This window comes from Pyxicephalus adspersus, chromosome 12 (genome assembly GCF_032062135.1).
Source record: "Pyxicephalus adspersus chromosome 12, UCB_Pads_2.0, whole genome shotgun sequence".
NCBI classification, from domain to species: domain Eukaryota; kingdom Metazoa; phylum Chordata; class Amphibia; order Anura; family Pyxicephalidae; genus Pyxicephalus; species Pyxicephalus adspersus.
Window position 1 is genome coordinate 16,958,107 of NC_092869.1, and position 19,416 is coordinate 16,977,522.

At 37.2% G+C, this 19,416-nt stretch overlaps 1 protein-coding gene across 1 annotated transcript in view; it reads left to right on the forward strand.

The window, feature by feature from the left end:
• ATP6V1D (ATPase H+ transporting V1 subunit D) overlaps positions 1-19,416 on the forward strand; it is a 35,894-nt gene that overhangs the window by 9,801 nt on the left and 6,677 nt on the right. The window contains exons 2-8 of the mRNA XM_072427870.1: positions 5,641-5,758; positions 6,054-6,133; positions 6,555-6,622; positions 11,324-11,368; positions 11,478-11,581; positions 18,664-18,730; positions 19,120-19,198. Coding sequence (XP_072283971.1) covers positions 5,641-5,758; positions 6,054-6,133; positions 6,555-6,622; positions 11,324-11,368; positions 11,478-11,581; positions 18,664-18,730; positions 19,120-19,198 — 561 coding nt within the window. The remainder of the gene's footprint in view (positions 1-5,640; positions 5,759-6,053; positions 6,134-6,554; positions 6,623-11,323; positions 11,369-11,477; positions 11,582-18,663; positions 18,731-19,119; positions 19,199-19,416) is intronic.

Consider the following 19,416-nt stretch of genomic DNA (forward strand, 5'->3'; position numbering starts at 1 on the left):
GGAGCAGTAATATAAAAGAGAAGATCGTCCGCATATGCAGCCACTTTGTGCTCAATGGAGCCCACCCTAATCCCTTTAATATCTGCATTCTTGCGAATATGGCCCAGTAGTGGTTCGAGGAGTAGAATAAAGAGTAATGGAGACACCGGGCATCCCTGTCTTGTGCCATTGGTAATAGAGAGTGGACGGGATAAAAGTCCATTGACTCGGACAGAAGCCGTGGGATTTCTATAGAGGGCCTGTATCCACGTAAAAAGCTTGCTAGGAATGCCTATAAAATTAAGGACTGATGATGCTTTAGTAATAAAATTTGTGTCCCCCACTTCCATATACATTTTCATCTTTGTACACCCCGCCATTCTAGGGAGATTGGTATTTAAAGAAGAGGAGCAGACAGGGTACCGTAGTATGAGTTTTGTGACGGGTAGGTTAAAATTTAGGGACCCCAGCCAAATTCTCCTTGCTATGTAAGTGGCCTCCGGGGTATCCCTAATTTTCATTTTAAATTTTGGATCCTAGACGTACTTGCTTTTGAAACGGCAACCACAATGTTAGATTTTATTAAGTTTTTAAACTTGTGGCAGACGTCTATATCTTGGTATTCTTTAAAGCTTGGAGAGGGAGGTTGAAATTTTACTACTAGCTATGAGGGTACCCTGTGCAAAATTTCAAGTTGTTGTGACCAAACGTTTAGGAGAACACCGTTTTAGGCTGGAGAATATGACTAGCAAACTTTTTAAGTACAAATGGGGTTCAGCTAGACCCAGGGCCTTTTGATACATTTTTGTTTTGCAAAAAAAGGTAAAGGAGGGCTAGCAGTACCCCTCATCCCTAAGTATACTGAAGTTAAATTTGGGTCATTATCTTGATGTAGGCTGAACCCTTGAGCAACTAGAGAAAACTAGACCTTGACTTTGATATAGAGAATGTTGTTTTAGCAGTCCATAACATGTTCTTGAAGTGTTGAGTATTCCACAGGAACTACTTTCAGGCAAGCCTTATTTACCCTACAGTATGTTTAAACACTATACCAGAAAAAAAGAAGCCAATTCCTTCCAGTGGCTATATCCTTTTACATGTCTTCAGTAGAGTAGATAGGTGTAATCCCGTGAAGCTAAATTTTAGGCTAACATTGTATAAGTTTAACCCCTGGTGGTATTTTTGAGTGTGGCTCGGGGTGAATTTTATATACCAAAAGCAGTAACCCCGAGCCATACTCGGGGTAGCAAAAAAAAAAAAAAAATTCCTACCTGCGCCCCATGATCCAGCAGTGTCCTCCGGTGACCCCTGGTCGGCTTTCTCGATGTGTTACGTGAAGCAGCGGTACGCTGGGGAGGCGTGTCCTGGCGGGAAAAAAGATTACATTGTAATCTGCTTTCAAATCATTGATCACAGTAAAATAGAATAAATGCAAAAGTATAACTATTAGTGCATCCAACAGCTTTGTCCAGTGCCCCGATGTACAGTTTGTCCACTATCAGCCCTGATCTTGGTCTGACCTTTGCTTGAACTTTTCCTGACCTTTTCCTCATTTGAACACTTGTCTCTAACCTTGAACGTCCCTAGGTCTTCTTACTGGAAATTTGACCACATCCAAAAGGTGTCTCGCTAAAAGCTGTTTTTGAGCAGCTAGAAAGCAGTGATAGTGATTTGGAGTTACTTGTGGAGTCGAGCGATAGTGATTCACCAGGAAACTTGTCATCTGACAGTGAAAGTGAACACAGCGTAGAATCTGAGTTTGAAGTCGGTAATGTGCGCACTTGGTGCTCTATTGACCTTGGTGCAGCTCAGGGAGTGCCCCCAAGATTCCCATTTACTGGAGCACCTGGTGTGAAAATTGATGCTGAAGGTGACGACCCCTTGGCACACCTGTAATTGTTTCTGACTGATGAGGTTATTGAAAAAAATTGTTGTTGAGACAAACGGGTACGCTGAACAACAATTAGCTGCTTCACGCCTTAGGTTTGCAAGAGGCAGAAAGTGGAAACAGTGACCAAAGATGACATTTGGCTTTTTCTGGGCTTAGTGATACTTCAGGGAGTGGTGGGCAAACCCCTGCAGAAGTGGTATTGTATTGATCTACTAATAAAATACTTGCCACTCCATTCTTGGGCACAGTCATTTCCCGAGTACAGATTTATCCTGATCATGAAATATATTTACACTTCACAAACAATGAGAAATTTGATAAAACTACTCTTCCTGCACCAAAACTCAAGAAAATTTAGGAAGTATCTCAAATGATTCTTAAAAATTTCCAACAAACCTATGTGCCAGAAAGAGACATTAGCAATGGTGAAAGTCTAATGGCCTACAAGAGGAGGCCCAGCTGGGTGCAATACATTGCATGAAAAGCAAAAGTGCACAATTTGTTGTGAAATCCTATATGCTGTGCGAATCATGAACTGGCTACATTGGGAATTCAGTCCTATACACTGGAAAAGGGAAAACATTCAACCAAAAATACAGCAACTATGGAATGGCAACATCTTTTGTTCTCTCCCCCATTGAGCCATTGCTAAATCAGGGCTTTTGTCACAACCGAAAACTTTTCTACTTTACCTGAACGTTACAAGTTTCTTCTGCAACACAAAATAGATGCGTACGGAACTGTTAGGACTAACCGGTGCAAAATGCCATCAATGTTTGCAAAAAGGGGACAGGAGATGATGGCCCTGTGATGGCTTGAGAAGAAAGATGTGTGCCTAATGAGTACAGTCCATAGTGCCTCCACTGTTATGTAATGCAGAAAAGGCAGGGAAAAAAATTATGAAGCCGCAAGTAGTGATAGACTACAATAATACCATGGAAGGTGTCGACATTGCTGATCAAGCAATGACATTATACCTAGCAATGAGGAAACTGCAAAAGAAGTACTACAATAAGATCTTCAGGCACTGTGTTGAGCAATGCTTGTGGAATGCCTACATTCTCTACAAACAAAGGAGTGACAGGCCTGTGGGTCATTCTGCCTTCATTTGGAAAGTTTCCGAATCTATTGTCATGAACTACCGAACACAATCAATGGCCGTAAATAGACCTGGACTTTGTACTGTTGCAGTTGTCAACCCAGAATGCCTGACTGGTCGTTACTTCACGGAGTAAAGCCCCCCCAACCGAGAAAAAGACAGCACCTACAAGGTTGTGTGTGGTTTGTGGCTCGAAGAGAGATGACAGTGGAAAAAAGATCCGAAAGGAAACCAGGTACTATTGTCCTGATTGTGGTTATGGACTTTGCAGTCCCATGTTTCAAAACTTACCACACCTGGGAGGTCAACTAGACCAATATGCAGGGTCTACTACTTTATCAATAATATTGCATCCTTGTTTGGACAAATTTCAGTGTTTTTTGATTGTATTAAATTTATTGTTATTATAATATAATTTATGATTTGTGTTTCAAACTTTATCATACCTGGGAGTTATTCCTAAGAATCACAGGCCTACAATTTTAAAGAAGAAATTGCAAAAAATGTACCGTTTTTGACATAAAAGTACTGACCTAATTAGAGGAGGCAGGGAGGTTAAATGTGGTGTTTTAATGCCAGGTTACAAGACCCTAGATTGTCTAACAGCCAAGTGTAGGGTCTTGCCAGTTATGCAAAATCTTGGTACTTTACTAATCATAATACCAAGCCCTCAATAACGCTGCACTGACCATCCCAATGACTGTGCTTCTGCCCCGTTGACCTGTTCCCCTGTACAGCTACGTACTACACCTTTGGGATTTGGGATACTCTAATGTATTTTTTTTCAATAAATTTTTATTCAGAAATAGTAGAAATGTGAATTTTACACACACAACAAATAAATAACTACAATCCAACAATAAAGGGTAAAAACACAAACTATACAAATTTGAAAAATATAACAAGTATACAGAGATTGGATTTTGATATAACATCACCTGAGCACAGATTAAAAGGATAAATCAGTCTCTGTAGCAGTACTTTAGACATTTAACTATTTCTGCAAAAAAAGGAGAGAACATCAGGGGGAGTAGGATGGGAGGGGGGTAAGCAGGAGCCGTGGCGGTCCATCAGGATGGAAGTTGAGACAAGGAACAGTGGGCTATTCATGGATCCCAGGTAAGCTCAAATGTGTATGGAGTATCTTTGACTATACATGTGAGTTTATCATTTTACCATTATCCAGGTTAGTTTAATCCGCATTGAAGGAGATTTCCATGCTCTAGCCATTTTAATGCGGGCCGCCAGAATCATATAATAGCAACATTTTTTTGTATATTTAGGTATTGGCATCTCAATTTTACTCAAAAAGGCACATTCAAAAGGGACCTAAACAGCCACATTTTAACTTGCTTGCAACGAGATTAGAAAGCATTCCCATTGAAGTGCTTCTGACTCAGTTGCTGCAAGTTGCATCTCAAAAACTTTAATGCAGCTGTGCTAAATGCGTGCAAAAACAGATATTTTAACTATCGTATTTATATCTATTGTATTCAGATTTCTTTCTCATTTGAAGAACCCTCTGTGCTTTTCATGTTTTGGATGGTTTCAGGAGCAAACAAAACATTTATGCAGATAAGAATAAATTACTTTGTATGAAATGCCTACTTTCCTAAATGAATCTAAAATGCCCTCATTTTATCGTTCTTGGTGGAAAAAACTCAAAATACTTTTTACTCTAAGAAGAAATCCTGATGTTTGCTTTTGATTGGATCACTGGAGGGCTTTATTTCCCTTTGGACTACTTTACCATAATCTGTTGGATTATTTTATCCTGTTTAATAATTTAAATCATATTGTGATCACTTTCCAAATGTAAAAATGTTTTGTATTATGTTTATACATTTCTACCGGTTTCAATTCCAGAAGTGCTGCATTCATTTAAGGAAAAAAATCTCCTTTTTTAACCACTGTCCCAATGTTTACAGCTCTGTATATAAAGAGAATTATATATATATATATATATATATATATATATATATATATATATATATATATATATATATATATATATATATATATATATATATATAGCTGAGATTAAATATTAATACCTATTATTACTATGGGGTGAGATAACAAACTTCAGTAATTAACTGCAATGTATATGTAGATCCACCCATAATACCCTAGCACAAGATCATCTTTTACATTCACAAGGTAATGTAATACAGATTACGTCCCAATTAAAGAATTCACTTAAATTGCGATTATATAAGCCTTTAAATATGCAAGTAGAGAACATTTTATGCTATCTTTATGAAGCCTTTCTGCATTGTGCAGTATTTGTCTGCACTCTGATTTCTGTATTGAAGAATATCATCCAAACCAGTTGCATACAACTAGTGGTGTAGTAGAAAATTTTGCCAGCAGCAATTGGGATGCTTTACATTGTTTACTTAACAATGGGATATAAACCACTAGAATACTTTTGTTTTCATTATTTACCAGTAATTGTAACTAGTGATAATAACATATTCGTAGTACCTTATACTTTGATACCTTAAAGGGTCTGTTAATCATCAAAGATTTAAACATTTTTCTAAGTGGATGCAGTTTTTTATTTTTTCCCCAATACCATTGATGATGGTGGTCCACAAATATGTTTTCATACAAGCACAGTCTTGTTTATTAACTGCTGTTAATAAGCTTTTATTTGTATTCTACCTAGGGCCCAGACTATCATGAAAGCTCGTCTAAAAGGTGCCCAGACAGGACGTAACCTTCTCAAGAAAAAGTCTGATGCCTTAACCCTACGTTTCCGGCAGATCCTTAAAAAAATTATTGAGGTACAATAGAAATATTGTTACATTTATTTGCACAGCATGGTGCCCACAAAAAATGTAGTAGCATAGGTGCTTGGTTAAAGTGTCTGTCAAGCCGAATGGTTTAGTATTTTTTTTGTTTTTTTTTTTTGATAATATTATTATTATTATTATTATTCTTCTGGTGACAACTCAAAATTTAACTTTTTTTCAGTTTCTGTAACAGTGATTACCAGGGCAAATAGAGCTCCCTAACAGGAACGGCAATACGCTTTTGATTGTTTTTTTTTGTACTTAATCTTTAATATCTGTGTTGTAGACCAAGATGCTAATGGGAGAGGTTATGAGGGAAGCTGCTTTTTCACTTGCTGAAGCAAAATTCACAGCTGGGGATTTCAGGTAAGCAATGCAATAAAACCTTTTTTAAAGATACCTTTTGGTAGTATTGTGGTAAATTGTGTCCTAGTTTTAGGACAGGACCTGAGAAAATAATTTATAGGGGAATATTGTACTATATTTTGGACTTCAGTTCAGTGTTAAAGTTTGTTGTGTAAATATCTATTATTGTTGGTCTTGTGGGTCTGCACTGTATAGAACTAAACCTAGTTCAGGTCCAAGACTTTGTACACATTGAGGTGCTGCATTTGCCATGTGATTTTGACGGCATATTTTTTAGGTCAGTTTTGAATTAAAAATAGTTTGTGTGCTCAATGAAACTTAGGAGTAGCATTTTTCTTTTTAGGTTTTAGACCAGGGTTACATTTTCCATCATTTCTAACTGATGTTTAATATTTTGTTTTTTGTTATTTCTTCCAAACAGTACAACTGTTATTCAGAATGTGAACAAAGCGCAAGTGAAGGTTAGAGCTAAGAAAGACAATGTTGCAGGTAATTAGTTTGCCTAATTTATTGCAAAGATGTTATGTTCATTTTTTTACTAATGGTACAGTGTGCTACAAATAAATTTACTTGACCATGATTTGAAAATGATTGAAACCTTATAGTCAAATATTATCACCCATGATGGCAGGAAGTCTGCTTAGATGTTAAACCTTCATATGATTTGGCTGAAGGTATGAATTATTGAGTACAGATGTTACCATTGCTTTGTCTTTATGTCTCTTACTAATGTCTGTTTCTACTCTTAACATCAAAGCCTTAAAAATAACCTCATACCTGAAGCCTGTAACTAATATTAATATATATATATATATATATATATATATATATATATATATATATATACACACACTTTAACATGGCTACTAGAAAAGCCAAGCTTTTTAGAAGTTTGATGAGATGGCAGCTTTTATCTGGTGAACCCAAATCCAGCCTGGGATTTGCCAAAACGCGCATAGTAGACCAGGCATGGGCAAACTATGGCCCGGTGCCAGCCTGAGCAGGGTCAGGAGAAGGACCCCGCTGAGTTGGCGCACTGGCCAGAGCTGCGGAACACGTTCCCAGTTTGTATCCCGGCTTGTGGAAGTGGGCGGGCTGTCTAACACAGCCTGCCCACTCTCTCATCGCAGGCTCAGATCCACGACGGGAGAGTGGGCGGACTTATGTCTTGGCGCCTGATTTCCTCACATGTCCAGTCCATAGCAGTCCAGCATAGCAGAAAAAGCCGTTATTGTGGATTTGGAGTAGGATTGAATGATTGAAAAAAATGCTTTAAGTTTATCTCCCTTTTAGCTCTACATTGATTGTTTGCTTGAGTATTTTTTTTTTTTTTTTTTTTTTTTTTAGTAAATGATGGGATAAAATCTATGGAAAGCTCAGATTAATGTTGCTACCTTTGTCAGATTAATACCTTCCCTTTATAGCTCTTAATGTATCAGGCTTGCATTGATGTTTTTTTTCTTTTTTTACTTTTGTCTTTTCCTTTGAAATTTAATGACTGGACAATCCTATCTATCTATTGTGTTTTATCAATAAAGATTATAAAAAGGAACATGGTGAGTTACCAGGTCCTGTTTTAACATTGCAGACCATTGGTATATATATCCCTAAATGGATGTAGTATAAATTAGCAGCATGGTGATAAGTGGTACTGTGCAGCACAATGCAAACTAATGCACTGCTGCTCACTTTACTACTCCATTTATAAGCTTGCATTGTGCTGCATGGTACCACAAATGCATTGGAACAAATCGGAACCGAGCATAAATCGGAGGAATAGAGTGTCACTATTGAAGTTTCCCATGATTTTGGAAAATTTGCCAATGGCAGATTTAGATTTATTTTAAATCCTACCTAATGAGTATTTGAGTATTTGTTTTCAAAGCAGAAGTAGGAGCGATTAACATGCGAATCATGCCATAATTCTAACCTAATGCAGCTGGATCTGTGAAATAATGTTTGTGTTTACTAATAATTCTGTGCAATTTCTAAATGAATAATGAAGGTAAAATGACAGGACAAAACAAGCTTCTAATTAAGAGGCTGAGCATTGCTAATGAAGCTGCAGCCAAAGTTAATTGTCAGTTTTGGTTTGCCACAAAAAAACATGTATGTGAGTAGAGCTCCCTCATCAATACTGATGCAGCACTTGAGGATTATACTTGTGTATGGAGTTGGCAGCAGAAGATTAGGCTTATTCACTAAAACAGTGTAATAAAGTCCAATACAAGATTTCTTTGTATTTTCTTGAATGAATATATATATATATATATAACTGTAAATAATACTATACATGCTACTGTACAGTTATATTACAGGTTTTAGTATTTTTATGCACTCTTGTTTTTTTTTTTTTTATTAAACGAGTTTAATATTAAATTTATTAAATATTGGACATATTTCAGTGAGTTATGCCTAAGAACTATATTCATATATATGTGTGTGGGGTTTTTTTTTTCTTGTTTTTAGTGACCCAGAGTGTGATTCGGGATTACTGCTTTTTGCAAGTGAAGTCCATCCTGAGTCACACTCGGGAAAACTGCTAGTGGCTTAAAAGTAAGAAAACTGTGCCGTTTACCACTCCTGATTACTGGCAACTTCTGGGCACCTGGGATTGGTAACTAGTGGTAACGGCTGGTCTTTTTCAGACCTAGCAGTTTTTCAAGCAGCAGTGGTTGAGGAAGGGGTAGGTGCAGCAAATAGAACCTTTCCGCCGTGTGAATTCAGCCTAACTTCAGATATGCCCCTGAGACTATATATAGGTATAGAGAAATTTTGTAAAAATATTTTTTCACTTGATCTGTCCACAAACCAAGCTTAGCAAGTCCCACGCTTACTCGGCTTCCCTCTTCTTTTTTTTTTTTTAATTTTTTTTTTTTTTTTTTTTTTTTTTTTTTTTTTTGATCACTTTTCTGTGCAGCGCTGCCTTGCACTGTGCATGCATGAGATAAAGACCTGAAAGTCTCTGATGATGCATGTGCAAAAGCAGCAGCCCACAGTCTCCTAGGATGTGCAACAAAAATATCCCAGGAGACAGCAGATTTCCACTTATCTTTATCACACCATGGCAGTAAAGACTGAAGGGGAGTGGGAGCGGTCTAAAGTGTGAAAATAAAAAACACATTTTCCTATTGTATAAAAGGGAAAGTCACTTCAATATACAATGTTTAAAATGTGATGCTTTAGAGCATCATGCATGTGTTGGCAGATGGGGCCAGGACAGCCAGTGTCATTCTCTCATAATTGTCCATACTCTATTTATTAAAAAAAATAGTATGTTACAGAGTAGGTTTAGGAGCTCAAAATTGAAAATGAAAATTGGGGAGCCCCAGGGCCTCTTGCATAGCAAGGAGCATTGGAGTGGGGCCCCTACGTTAATACCTACCTTTCACAAAACTATAACTGTCATACTATGCTACCCTGTCTGCTTATTTTCTTTGAACTACAACTTCAAATGTGGGTGCAAGTATGGAACACTTGTGGCTATACGCCTTTAAAATCTCATTATCATTGCATCATTAGAACATAAGAAATTCAACCCATCAAAACACGCTGCCTACCCTGTTTCACATAACTGTCCACTTTTCTACCTTGAACCCAAATTTCTCTAGAACAGGGAGGTGCAAGTAAACAAAAATATATGTGGAAATAAGGGACACTCATGGCTACAATCCCCAAACTTTCACCACCATAGCATAATTACATCATAAAAAAACTCCACCCATCAAAATGCACTAACCTATTAAACATGACTGTACCCTTCCAGTACCTGAACCAGAATTTTATTTTAGTGGGAAGAGTTTGTTCTAATGATGCCATAGGTATGAAAGTTTAGGGTATGTTAGCCACAGATGTTCCCCACACATTTTCAGTTTTTTTACACCTCCCCATTCAAAGAGAATTGGGTTCAGAGAATGGAGTTCAAGTGTTAGAAATGTGCAATAAAGTGTAACGGGGTAGTGCGTATTAATGGGTGGGGTTTTTTATGTCCCAATGATCCCATAATGATGAATATTTTCACCACAGATGTTCCCCACTTGCACATTTTCAATTTTTTTTTTTTTACCCTGCCACTTTAGAGAAATTGGAGTTCAAACTAGAGAAGTAGACAGGGTAACATAGTATGATAGTGTGGGGAATTATCCTCAAATGCAGGCTGGCAATTGGGTAACTCCAAACATCTGTCCTTTTAGGGCTTCTCCCCAAACTAAACGCCACTCATTCAACCTCCGTACTGAAACCTGGTACTGTGATCACATGATTAGCCTGGATGTAGTGCCTATTAGCATTTTAGTTTTGAAGCACCCCTTTCCAAAATCTTAAGAAAATCTTTGTGAGAATGTCTAAAACTGTATCTCATATGTACAAAAATAATGTTATTTTTGATAGACTAAAATCTCTGCCAGATTTGTTTTTGTCTGTGTCCATTACGAATTTTCCCACTTGGAACAAAAAATGAGGAGGAATCTCTGTCTTACAAGGCTCCCTAACAGGCAGGGGTTCTTATTCCCCACCAAAAAATATTTTTGGTTTGACGTACACCTAAAATTCCAAAATGGCCTGTGTAAAAATACATATGTTTGAGCATTTCTTTAAGTAATAAAGATGTTGTCATGGGTATATTGCCCATGGACAAATGGAACGGTTGATTTAAATGTTTTAAAACACATTGTTAAAAGATGCATTTCCAAGACATAAAACCATTGTCTGTGTGCCCTTTGACAGTAAGCCCTTTCCTGTAACATCCCTTTTTATATTGGTGGTCAGCAAACACCCCCTTCCAGTAACATTCGGGTTCAGAAGGCCCACCCCCCTCCAGTTAGTCCTTTTACCTCACTAGTCAGTGAGGCGCCCATATGTGGATTAGTGCAGGGATGTGGCTGGTCCCCCCCCCCCCCCCACCTTCATGTTTAGAAAAGTGCTATACATCACAGGTGTCTGTAAATGGCTCCCTTGTTCTGTCAATGATCACAGATGCTTGTATGTTTATAAGGCTATAAGTCAACCTCCCCAAAGTTTCGATTAGGTGAATAAAAAATAAAGTAAAAAATATTTGATATAAGATGTGCATATAGTAAACAGAGTATTGTATTTAAATTAGGAAATTAACACTAACATATTTCAGCATGTTGAAAATGCTCATGAATATGGTGAATAATGCAAAGTTTAACATACTGTTCAATTTTGTAGGTGTAACACTTCCAGTGTTTGAACATTATCAGGAAGGAGGAGACAGTGAGTATTAAGTTTTTAAGTGCATGTATACATTGTTAATTATCTACGTTTCTTCTAGCTGGTCACGCGTATATTAATCTTACACATGTATTTTTACCTTTTTTGACAGGTTATGAATTGACAGGTCTTGCAAGAGGTGGTGAGCAGCTGGCAAAACTGAAGAGAAACTATGCAAAAGCTGTTGAGTTACTTGTAGAACTGGCCTCCTTGCAGGTATAAGACATGAATAGATGGATGTGTTCTGTGATGAGGGCATTCGCTAGACTAGAATCAGTTATTACAAAAACTTTTATTTTTGCTTTCCTCGTGGAAGTATGGTTTTTCAAATAGCAACTGCTTTTCCTAAAATCATTTTTATAAAAAAAGTAAAAGGTATTATACAGTGTAGTCAAATTTCCATAGACATTTGTGGCAAGTTGGGTAATCTAAAATGTATTTATAGTTTATAGCAATAGGTCCCGTTTTATTTATGATTTAAAAAAAAAAAAAAAAAAAAAGCAAATATACGTTTAAAAACTTAAAAGAACATTGAAATCACATACCAGATCTGGATGGCAAATTTTCACTGAGAACAATATGACGTAAGTAACTCGATGGAAACCATTACCTACTGAGGGCTGGATAAAAAAATCACACTAAGAAGCAAAGTAAAAAAATGGAATCAAGGAATGATCTAATTTGCATGAATTTAATCGCAGCCACTCATAATGTAACTCACTATTGTGTGTACGGCCCTATGTTTCTGTATGCACTTCTGAAACTTCTTATGAGACGGTGGATGGTGGTCTGCGGGAACTCCTTATAGATCTGGATCAGGGAATCAGATCTTCTAGACTGTGGCACTTCTTGGTGGAGTTGGATGCACCAATACATAGTCTCAAACTATTTCTATAGTATTCAGGTCTGGAGAACATTGCAGGCCAGTCACTCTGGTGTCCCATAAAGTGTTAATTAAGTGTTCGCATAACCTTTTTTTTTTTTTTTTCAGTGTAAATTAGGCAAATCTAAAGGTTTTCAATTGTTGTGTTGTTTTCACAAGTACTCCTAATTTTCTCCCAATACACACAGAAAAAAAAATATCCATTTGGTTCACTATTTTGTACATTTGTATAGGATGTGTTGAAATGAACAGCATTCTGCTTTTGGAAGCTCCTAAATTGGTACTGGATGTTCCACGATTTCTTCCAGTTGCTTCCTCTTGTCACCCGAACTTGTACTGCACAGTTGTGACATAAGGTGATTTTTCTTTCTAAAAATGTAAAAAGTGCCAATCTCATTGCACATACATGGGATTGGACACTTTTTTTACATTATAGGAAAGCCCCTGATGATACATTTCCGATGTAAGGCATGCACAAAAGAAACGGCCTACAGCCATCTGAGATGTGTGACACAAATATCCCAGGAGGCTGTGGATTTACCTTTCAGTCTTTACCACCGTAAAGATGGAAAGGTAGGGTCCCCCCCCCCCCCAAAAGAAAACAACACAAAAACAAAACACATTTTTATATCCATTATAAAAACAGCCCTTTATATAATCCTAAAATGTGCTGATGCTTTTAGAAGCATCATGCATGTGATAGCAGGATGGGGGCAGTCCCCACCCCCTCGCATCACTGCCCATATTTTATGGGCAAAAAAAAGCCTATGAAATTTAACTGTGTGTGTGTGTGTGTGTGTGTGTGTGTAAGCTGTGTGTCAAGGCTGTTTCTCATATTCTGCAGCCTAAAAACTGTATTCAATCTTTCTCGTAAATTGTTAGTTGTAACGACTTGAAATTTTTAGGGTACTCTCATAGCTACTAAACCTCCCTAGCGTTCTAATTTTGTCCAAATTTCCATGCAAAAAGCATTACATTTTTTTTGCATGGAAATTTACTTTTCATTGTAGGTTATAATTCTTAAGCATGATTCACCGAAATATGTCCAATATTTAGATAATTTAATAAGAAACTTTAAATAAAAAAACACAAAAATCTGATAAAAAAATAAACAGTTAAACATGTAAGGTAAGTGTACAGTAGCATATATAATATAATTATATATTATATGAAAATTTTGTATTGGACTCAATACAGCTATTTTGTATTGAATCCAATACAAAATTATTTGTATCAGAGATCGTCTCTGCATTGCGCGGCTGACGATCGAAAGACGGACGTGACCCCAGGACCTGCGGAGACAAGTGGGGTTTTTTTTTTTTTTTTGTTTAAAAGGTAAAGCTACCCCGAGTGCGACTCAGGATTACCGCTATTTGCAGGTAAAATCCACCCCAAGTCACAACTCCGGAATACCGCTAGGGGGGTTAAAGAATTTTAGCTTTTTGGGGTCATGAGTTTAAAAGCTTGTGAGAACTGAACATTTGGGTTGATGTTTCAAATTAAAGTGCATCTAGGAGCCCAAAATAAAAAAAAATGCAAATTAGGGGCCCTTAAATTTTTTTTACCTACCTTTCAAAAAACTATAATGGTAAAACTATGCTATCCTTTCTGCTTGTGTTCTTTGAACCCCAATTTATTCAGATCGGGGAGGTGCAGAAAACTAAAAATGTGGGAGACACTCGTATAAACCCTCCCTAAAATGTAATTAGCATGCCTTTACACATACCTCTCTGCTTCCTTACCTTGACCCTAATTTCTCTAGAACAAAGAGGTGCATGTAAACAAAATTATAAGTGCAAGTGGGGGTACTTGTGGCTAACACCCCCAAGCCTCATCAAAAAATAAGCTCTGCTAATCAAAATACGCTGCCCTGTCACATGCCTGTACACTTTCTGTACCTCAACCTCAGTCTCGTTTTGTTGGGTAGAGTTTGTTTTATTGATGCCATGGTGATGAACTTTTAGGTGTTGATAGCCACAGATTTTCAGTTTACTACACCTCCCAATTCCAGAGAAATTGGGGTTCAAGTGTTAGAAGTGGGCAGTAATGTGTTCCAGGGCAGTATGTTTACCTGAACCCCAGTCTCGCTTTGATGGGTAGAGTGTTTCATGTTCTGATGATACCATAGTATTGAAATTTTAGTGGGTGGAGGGTTAGCCAGTGTATGACCTTTATAAATTTGGGTAGGTCATGGTAGGTCACACCTCAATGCTCCTTTCTATGTACATGGCCCGGGGGGGTCCCCATTTTGCGTTTTCAGTTAAGGGCTCCTAGATGCACTTGCTTTTGAAACATCAACCCTAATGTTGTATTTTCACAAGTTTTTGCAACTCTGAACCCCATATCATGAAATTCCTAAAGTCTGGGGGGCTGAAATTGTGGTTACTACTAATACTTTAGGTTACTACTAACGAGGGTTCCCTGTGCACCCTGAAAATGTCACTTTATTAGGACTAATGGCTTTGGGGAAAAGGCTTGTACACAGTGAGCTGTAAGGCTGCAGAATGTGACATGCAGCATTCACACACTGCTTTTAGTGCTGCCAATGATGTCCTTACACATGCCCACTCGAGAGGATACATTTTACACAATGTTTTTATTTATTAATTTATTTTCAAAAGAAGCCACAGGATGAGCTGTCAGATGGGGGAATGACAGCCTGTGTCCCGATCGTATTCTAACTGTTGTCTTTTCAGAGGATTAGAGCTTCTAAGAGCTGGGTGGAGAAGGCAGGGCAGCCAGGCACCCCGCCCACCAGAATGGGGCTGGGGAGAAGTGTGCACGTCACAAAAAGCTTTCACCCTACATTATTAGTGGACACAGAATGCAGTTCTGACTTGCAGAAAGATCTTTTGCTGTTCTGCAAGCTCTTGTAACTCTTTAATGAACAAGACATACTTGACGCAGTTGTTTCTTTTGCATATCAAAAGGCAGCTTGCTCAAGACGTTCATGAATGCCTTTGCTTCATACATTTTTTTTTTTGCTTTGTAATTAACTCGCAGTGAGATTTTTATACAGTAACTTGACATCATGCTGCCTAATATGTTGAGACAAACATCTTTCCTAATTGTATTTATTAAAATAATGTACCTGTTCCAACTTACAATCAAATTTAAGAACTGTGTTGTTGTTGTTCATCTGAGGTTGTATTTACCTAATTTTGAGTCCTGTTAAGGATGATTTTTTTGTCATTATGTCCTAAATCACAAAACCTTCAGATTTGGAAGAGGTTCTATTTTTTTTTTTTTTTTCCCCTCATGACTGTTACTTAGTATCCACAGGTAACAGAATGTCTGACACCAGCTTTGCTGGATTAACAGCTACAAGAAAGTGCCACACTAGACCCCCAGATCCTGGAAATTTCCCTCAGCAGCCAAAGTGTTTGCATTGTCTTCTCAGACCACCAAATTAACTATTTTACTGGAACAGGACTATCTCATTGCAACACTGGTCCAGCCTTGAACTGGACAGTCACAGCAGCAGCCACAGTTTGGGTATTTTCCACGCACTGCACAAACTTGTGCTTGTTTGTCACACCAGACCCCCAAAGCTTGAAATGCATTAACAGCAGCCACACTTGGACCACCTAGACTGGAATTCCGGATCAGGAATCAGGCAAAATCTATTGGTTCATAGCTGCAATAAATGGGTGTGGCTTGCAATTCCCATGCCCCCACACTTTGAAAAATGTCTTTACAGTCGGCTACTCCGTTTTGCCTCATACCTCTACAGACTGGCAGCCTAGTGCCTCTCACTGAGTGTACCATTCTTCTGCCAAAAGGACCCAGGTGAAAGCTTGAGCTATTAAGATTTCTAAATGAATGCTACCTTCAGCCCTAAGTTCTAAATCCATTTGTATTGCATTCAATACAAAAAAACTGTATTGAATGCAATACATTGGATTTTTATGTGTAAAAGCAGTACATTGTTTTCAAGAACATTTTACAGTATATATAATAGTATGGGTATAATATGTTTTTTTTTTTTTTAAATATATAGATTTTTTTTAATTTATTCAATTTATTGTTTTTAAATGATTTTGTGTTTCATACTTTGGTATAATCATACTATTATACTGTAAAATAAATTTTCATGAAAAACAATGTACCGCTTTTAGACATACAAAACCGGAAAGAAATGAACCGCTAGGGAGTTAAACTTCCTCACCAGGCAAGTACTATTTCCTCTCATTCCATGTCAAAGAAAAATACTGAAGGCAAAGACTGCAGAACCTTGTGTATGGGTCTAGTGGCTGAGTTTCTGCAGGCATAGATACACCTGGAAGCTCTTGCCTAACATCATTTTATATTTTTCTAGAGAGTGGAAACAGACTAGCAGGATTGTTAGCATTCATAAGTGGTTGACCCTGTATTCTTTTCTGAGGAATCGTGCTGCCTTAACCTCATTAAAGCTTATTAAAGAAGCTAAGTAGTTGGCATTTAGAGTGAGGAACTTGGGTGCTGGTTCAACGTGATATACACCATTTAAAGCGGAAGTAAACCCAAAACTAAAAAAAAACCTTTTAAAAAGAAAAAAAAGGTTGTTGCACAAAATGTTTACTTTGAATCAAAGGGTGGTACCCCTCTATGTAAAGTAGAAATTCTGAGTTCAGGTATGCTTTAAACAAGGCTGTGTTTTTGGAATTGTGGAAGTGTGACCCTGGGGTGGATTTTACCTGCAAAAAGCAGTAATTCCAAGTCGCACTCAGGTTCGCTTAAAAAACAGGTCCTGGGGATATGTCCTTCTCCTCTGATCTCCAGCCGGCAAATACAGAGACGATCCCTGGGGTTTCCCGTTGACGTCGGTGCAGGCAGGAGGATCATCTGAAAATTCAAATAATTTTGTATTGTATTCAATACAAAATACCTGTATTGAGTCCAATACAAAGAAATCTTTATATCAGATATATCCACTAGGGACTAGGGAATAAACATATCCCAGATATAAAACCCTATAGGGCAAACCTTTGTCAACCTTAATTTTGCCCGTTTCTCAATCATATACATTTTGAGCCATTGTGACTCATTTATGGCACTGACATTGCTATTATGAGTGCTGCCATTTTCCTTTGTGTACACAGAGTAAATTTGCCTTTTCTCTATCTCCAGTTACCAACCCAGGGAGATCCTTTAGGGGGCCTACATGCTCAGATCTGATCTTTTTTCTATTATATATTTTAAAAATGTATGGGGTTGCCTTACTTTCCTTAGCAATCTATATTTCATTTCCAAGTTTTGCACATTTTATCTCCTTTTTACATCTTTTGTTATACTCCATAGTTTTATATTTTTGGAATGCCCTTTTCTTGTTCCTAATGGCTTTTTTAACATCGGCTGTGAGCCACATAGGTTTTAATTTTAGCCTCCTAAACTTAATACACATTGGAATATATTTTTGAATGTGCTTTTGTAGAACAGACTTGAGAAACCTTTCCATTTCTATTTGGTGTTTTTTTTTTTTTTTTTTTTTTTTTTTTTTTTTTTTTTTTTTTTTTTTTTTTGAGGACAATATTGTCTCCCAGACCAAGTCACAGAGAGCCGCCCTTAATAATGGGAAATTTGCTCTCTTAATAAGTGTTTTTATCTTTCCTGTTTTTGCTTCCTGATTACAACTTACATTAAATGAAATTATATGATGGTCACTGATACCCAGATTTTATTTTATATGCACATTTGTTATAAGCTCTGCATTGTTAAAAACTAGGTCCACCAGAGTATCATTTCTAGTTGGGACTTCTTTAAACTGTACCAAATATTTATCTTGTATTCACAAATTTCCTCCTTTTTGCTGTTCCTGTAGTGCCATTAGTCAATGTTGGGGTAGTTGAAATATCCCATAATTAAAACACTTCTGATTTTCTATCTGTGCTAGTAGTTGATTCTCTATTTCTTCCTTAGCACTGGGGGGCCTATAGCAGACTCCAATAATTTTTTTTTCCAACTTCGCCCATAGTGCCTCAACCTCATTGCTTGTTCTATCTGCACTTTCTTTTTTCACATTTACTTTCAGATCACTTCTCACATACAGACAGACACCACCACCCCTTCGTTTGACTATGTCTTTACGAAAGAGAGTATAGCCAGGAATATTGACAGCCCAGTCATGTGAACAAAGCCAGGATTCAGCAATGCCAACGAAGTCATAATGCTAAGACGTGTGTGTCAGATCTGTCATTAGGTTGGGGTGGTTTTGGCGAGAAGTTTTCTATATCCTGCATTTTCAGTGGGACATTTTTATTAATAAAATGTACTTCGTAGAGTGCTTCAAAACGTACATTTAGTCCGTTTTATTTTAAATATTTATAGTTTGGAGCTCATAGCACAATTGGAAACATATTTACATGGATTAAAGTGTGTACTCTGTGTGTTCAGGAAAGACAATGCAACTGACATTTTATTTTTTATTCTAACTCAGACCTCGTTTGTGACACTAGATGAAGCTATCAAAATCACCAACAGGCGTGTAAATGCTATTGAACACGGTAAGTTACTCACCATTTACTAATAACTTCAGATCAGTACTAAAATCTTTTTCCTACTTGAGACTGTACTTTTTTCAGGGATGCAGATTACAAAGTCAAAAGGATAGACTTGCATGCATTCTCTAACAGTGATGTGCTGTGCAGAGAAGTTTGAGGACTACCTAGCATTTCTATTGTTAAAAAAGAACCAGGCATATGAGAGTTGTTTTTGCAAAAGAGGTTGTTTGCCAACATAACATATATTATAGATTATAAATTTAGCAAGCAGGTAGTGCTGTATGAAGCTATTGTTTCAAGTTAAACTTGGTAGAAGTCAAGAGTAAAGTATACTAACATTATACTATATGAGATATGAATAGCCAACAGTTTCTTCTGTTTTCTGTCTTCAGTCATCATTCCAAAAATTGAACGAACTCTGTCATACATTATTACTGAACTGGATGAACGTGAACGAGAAGAGTTCTACAGGTAACCTAACATTGTGTTTTTCAATCCTTTCTTTATTCCTTTTTGCCATGTAATTTTTTTAAAAACATTAGTTGTATGTAGTTATGTTAATTGACTTATTTGGCATTTTTTCTGGACTGTTGTAACAATCTATCTATTGGTATATCGTTAGATAGTAGGTTCCTAGATTGTGAGTTACTTTTGAGGGACAGTTAGTGACATGACCATGGTCTTTGTTA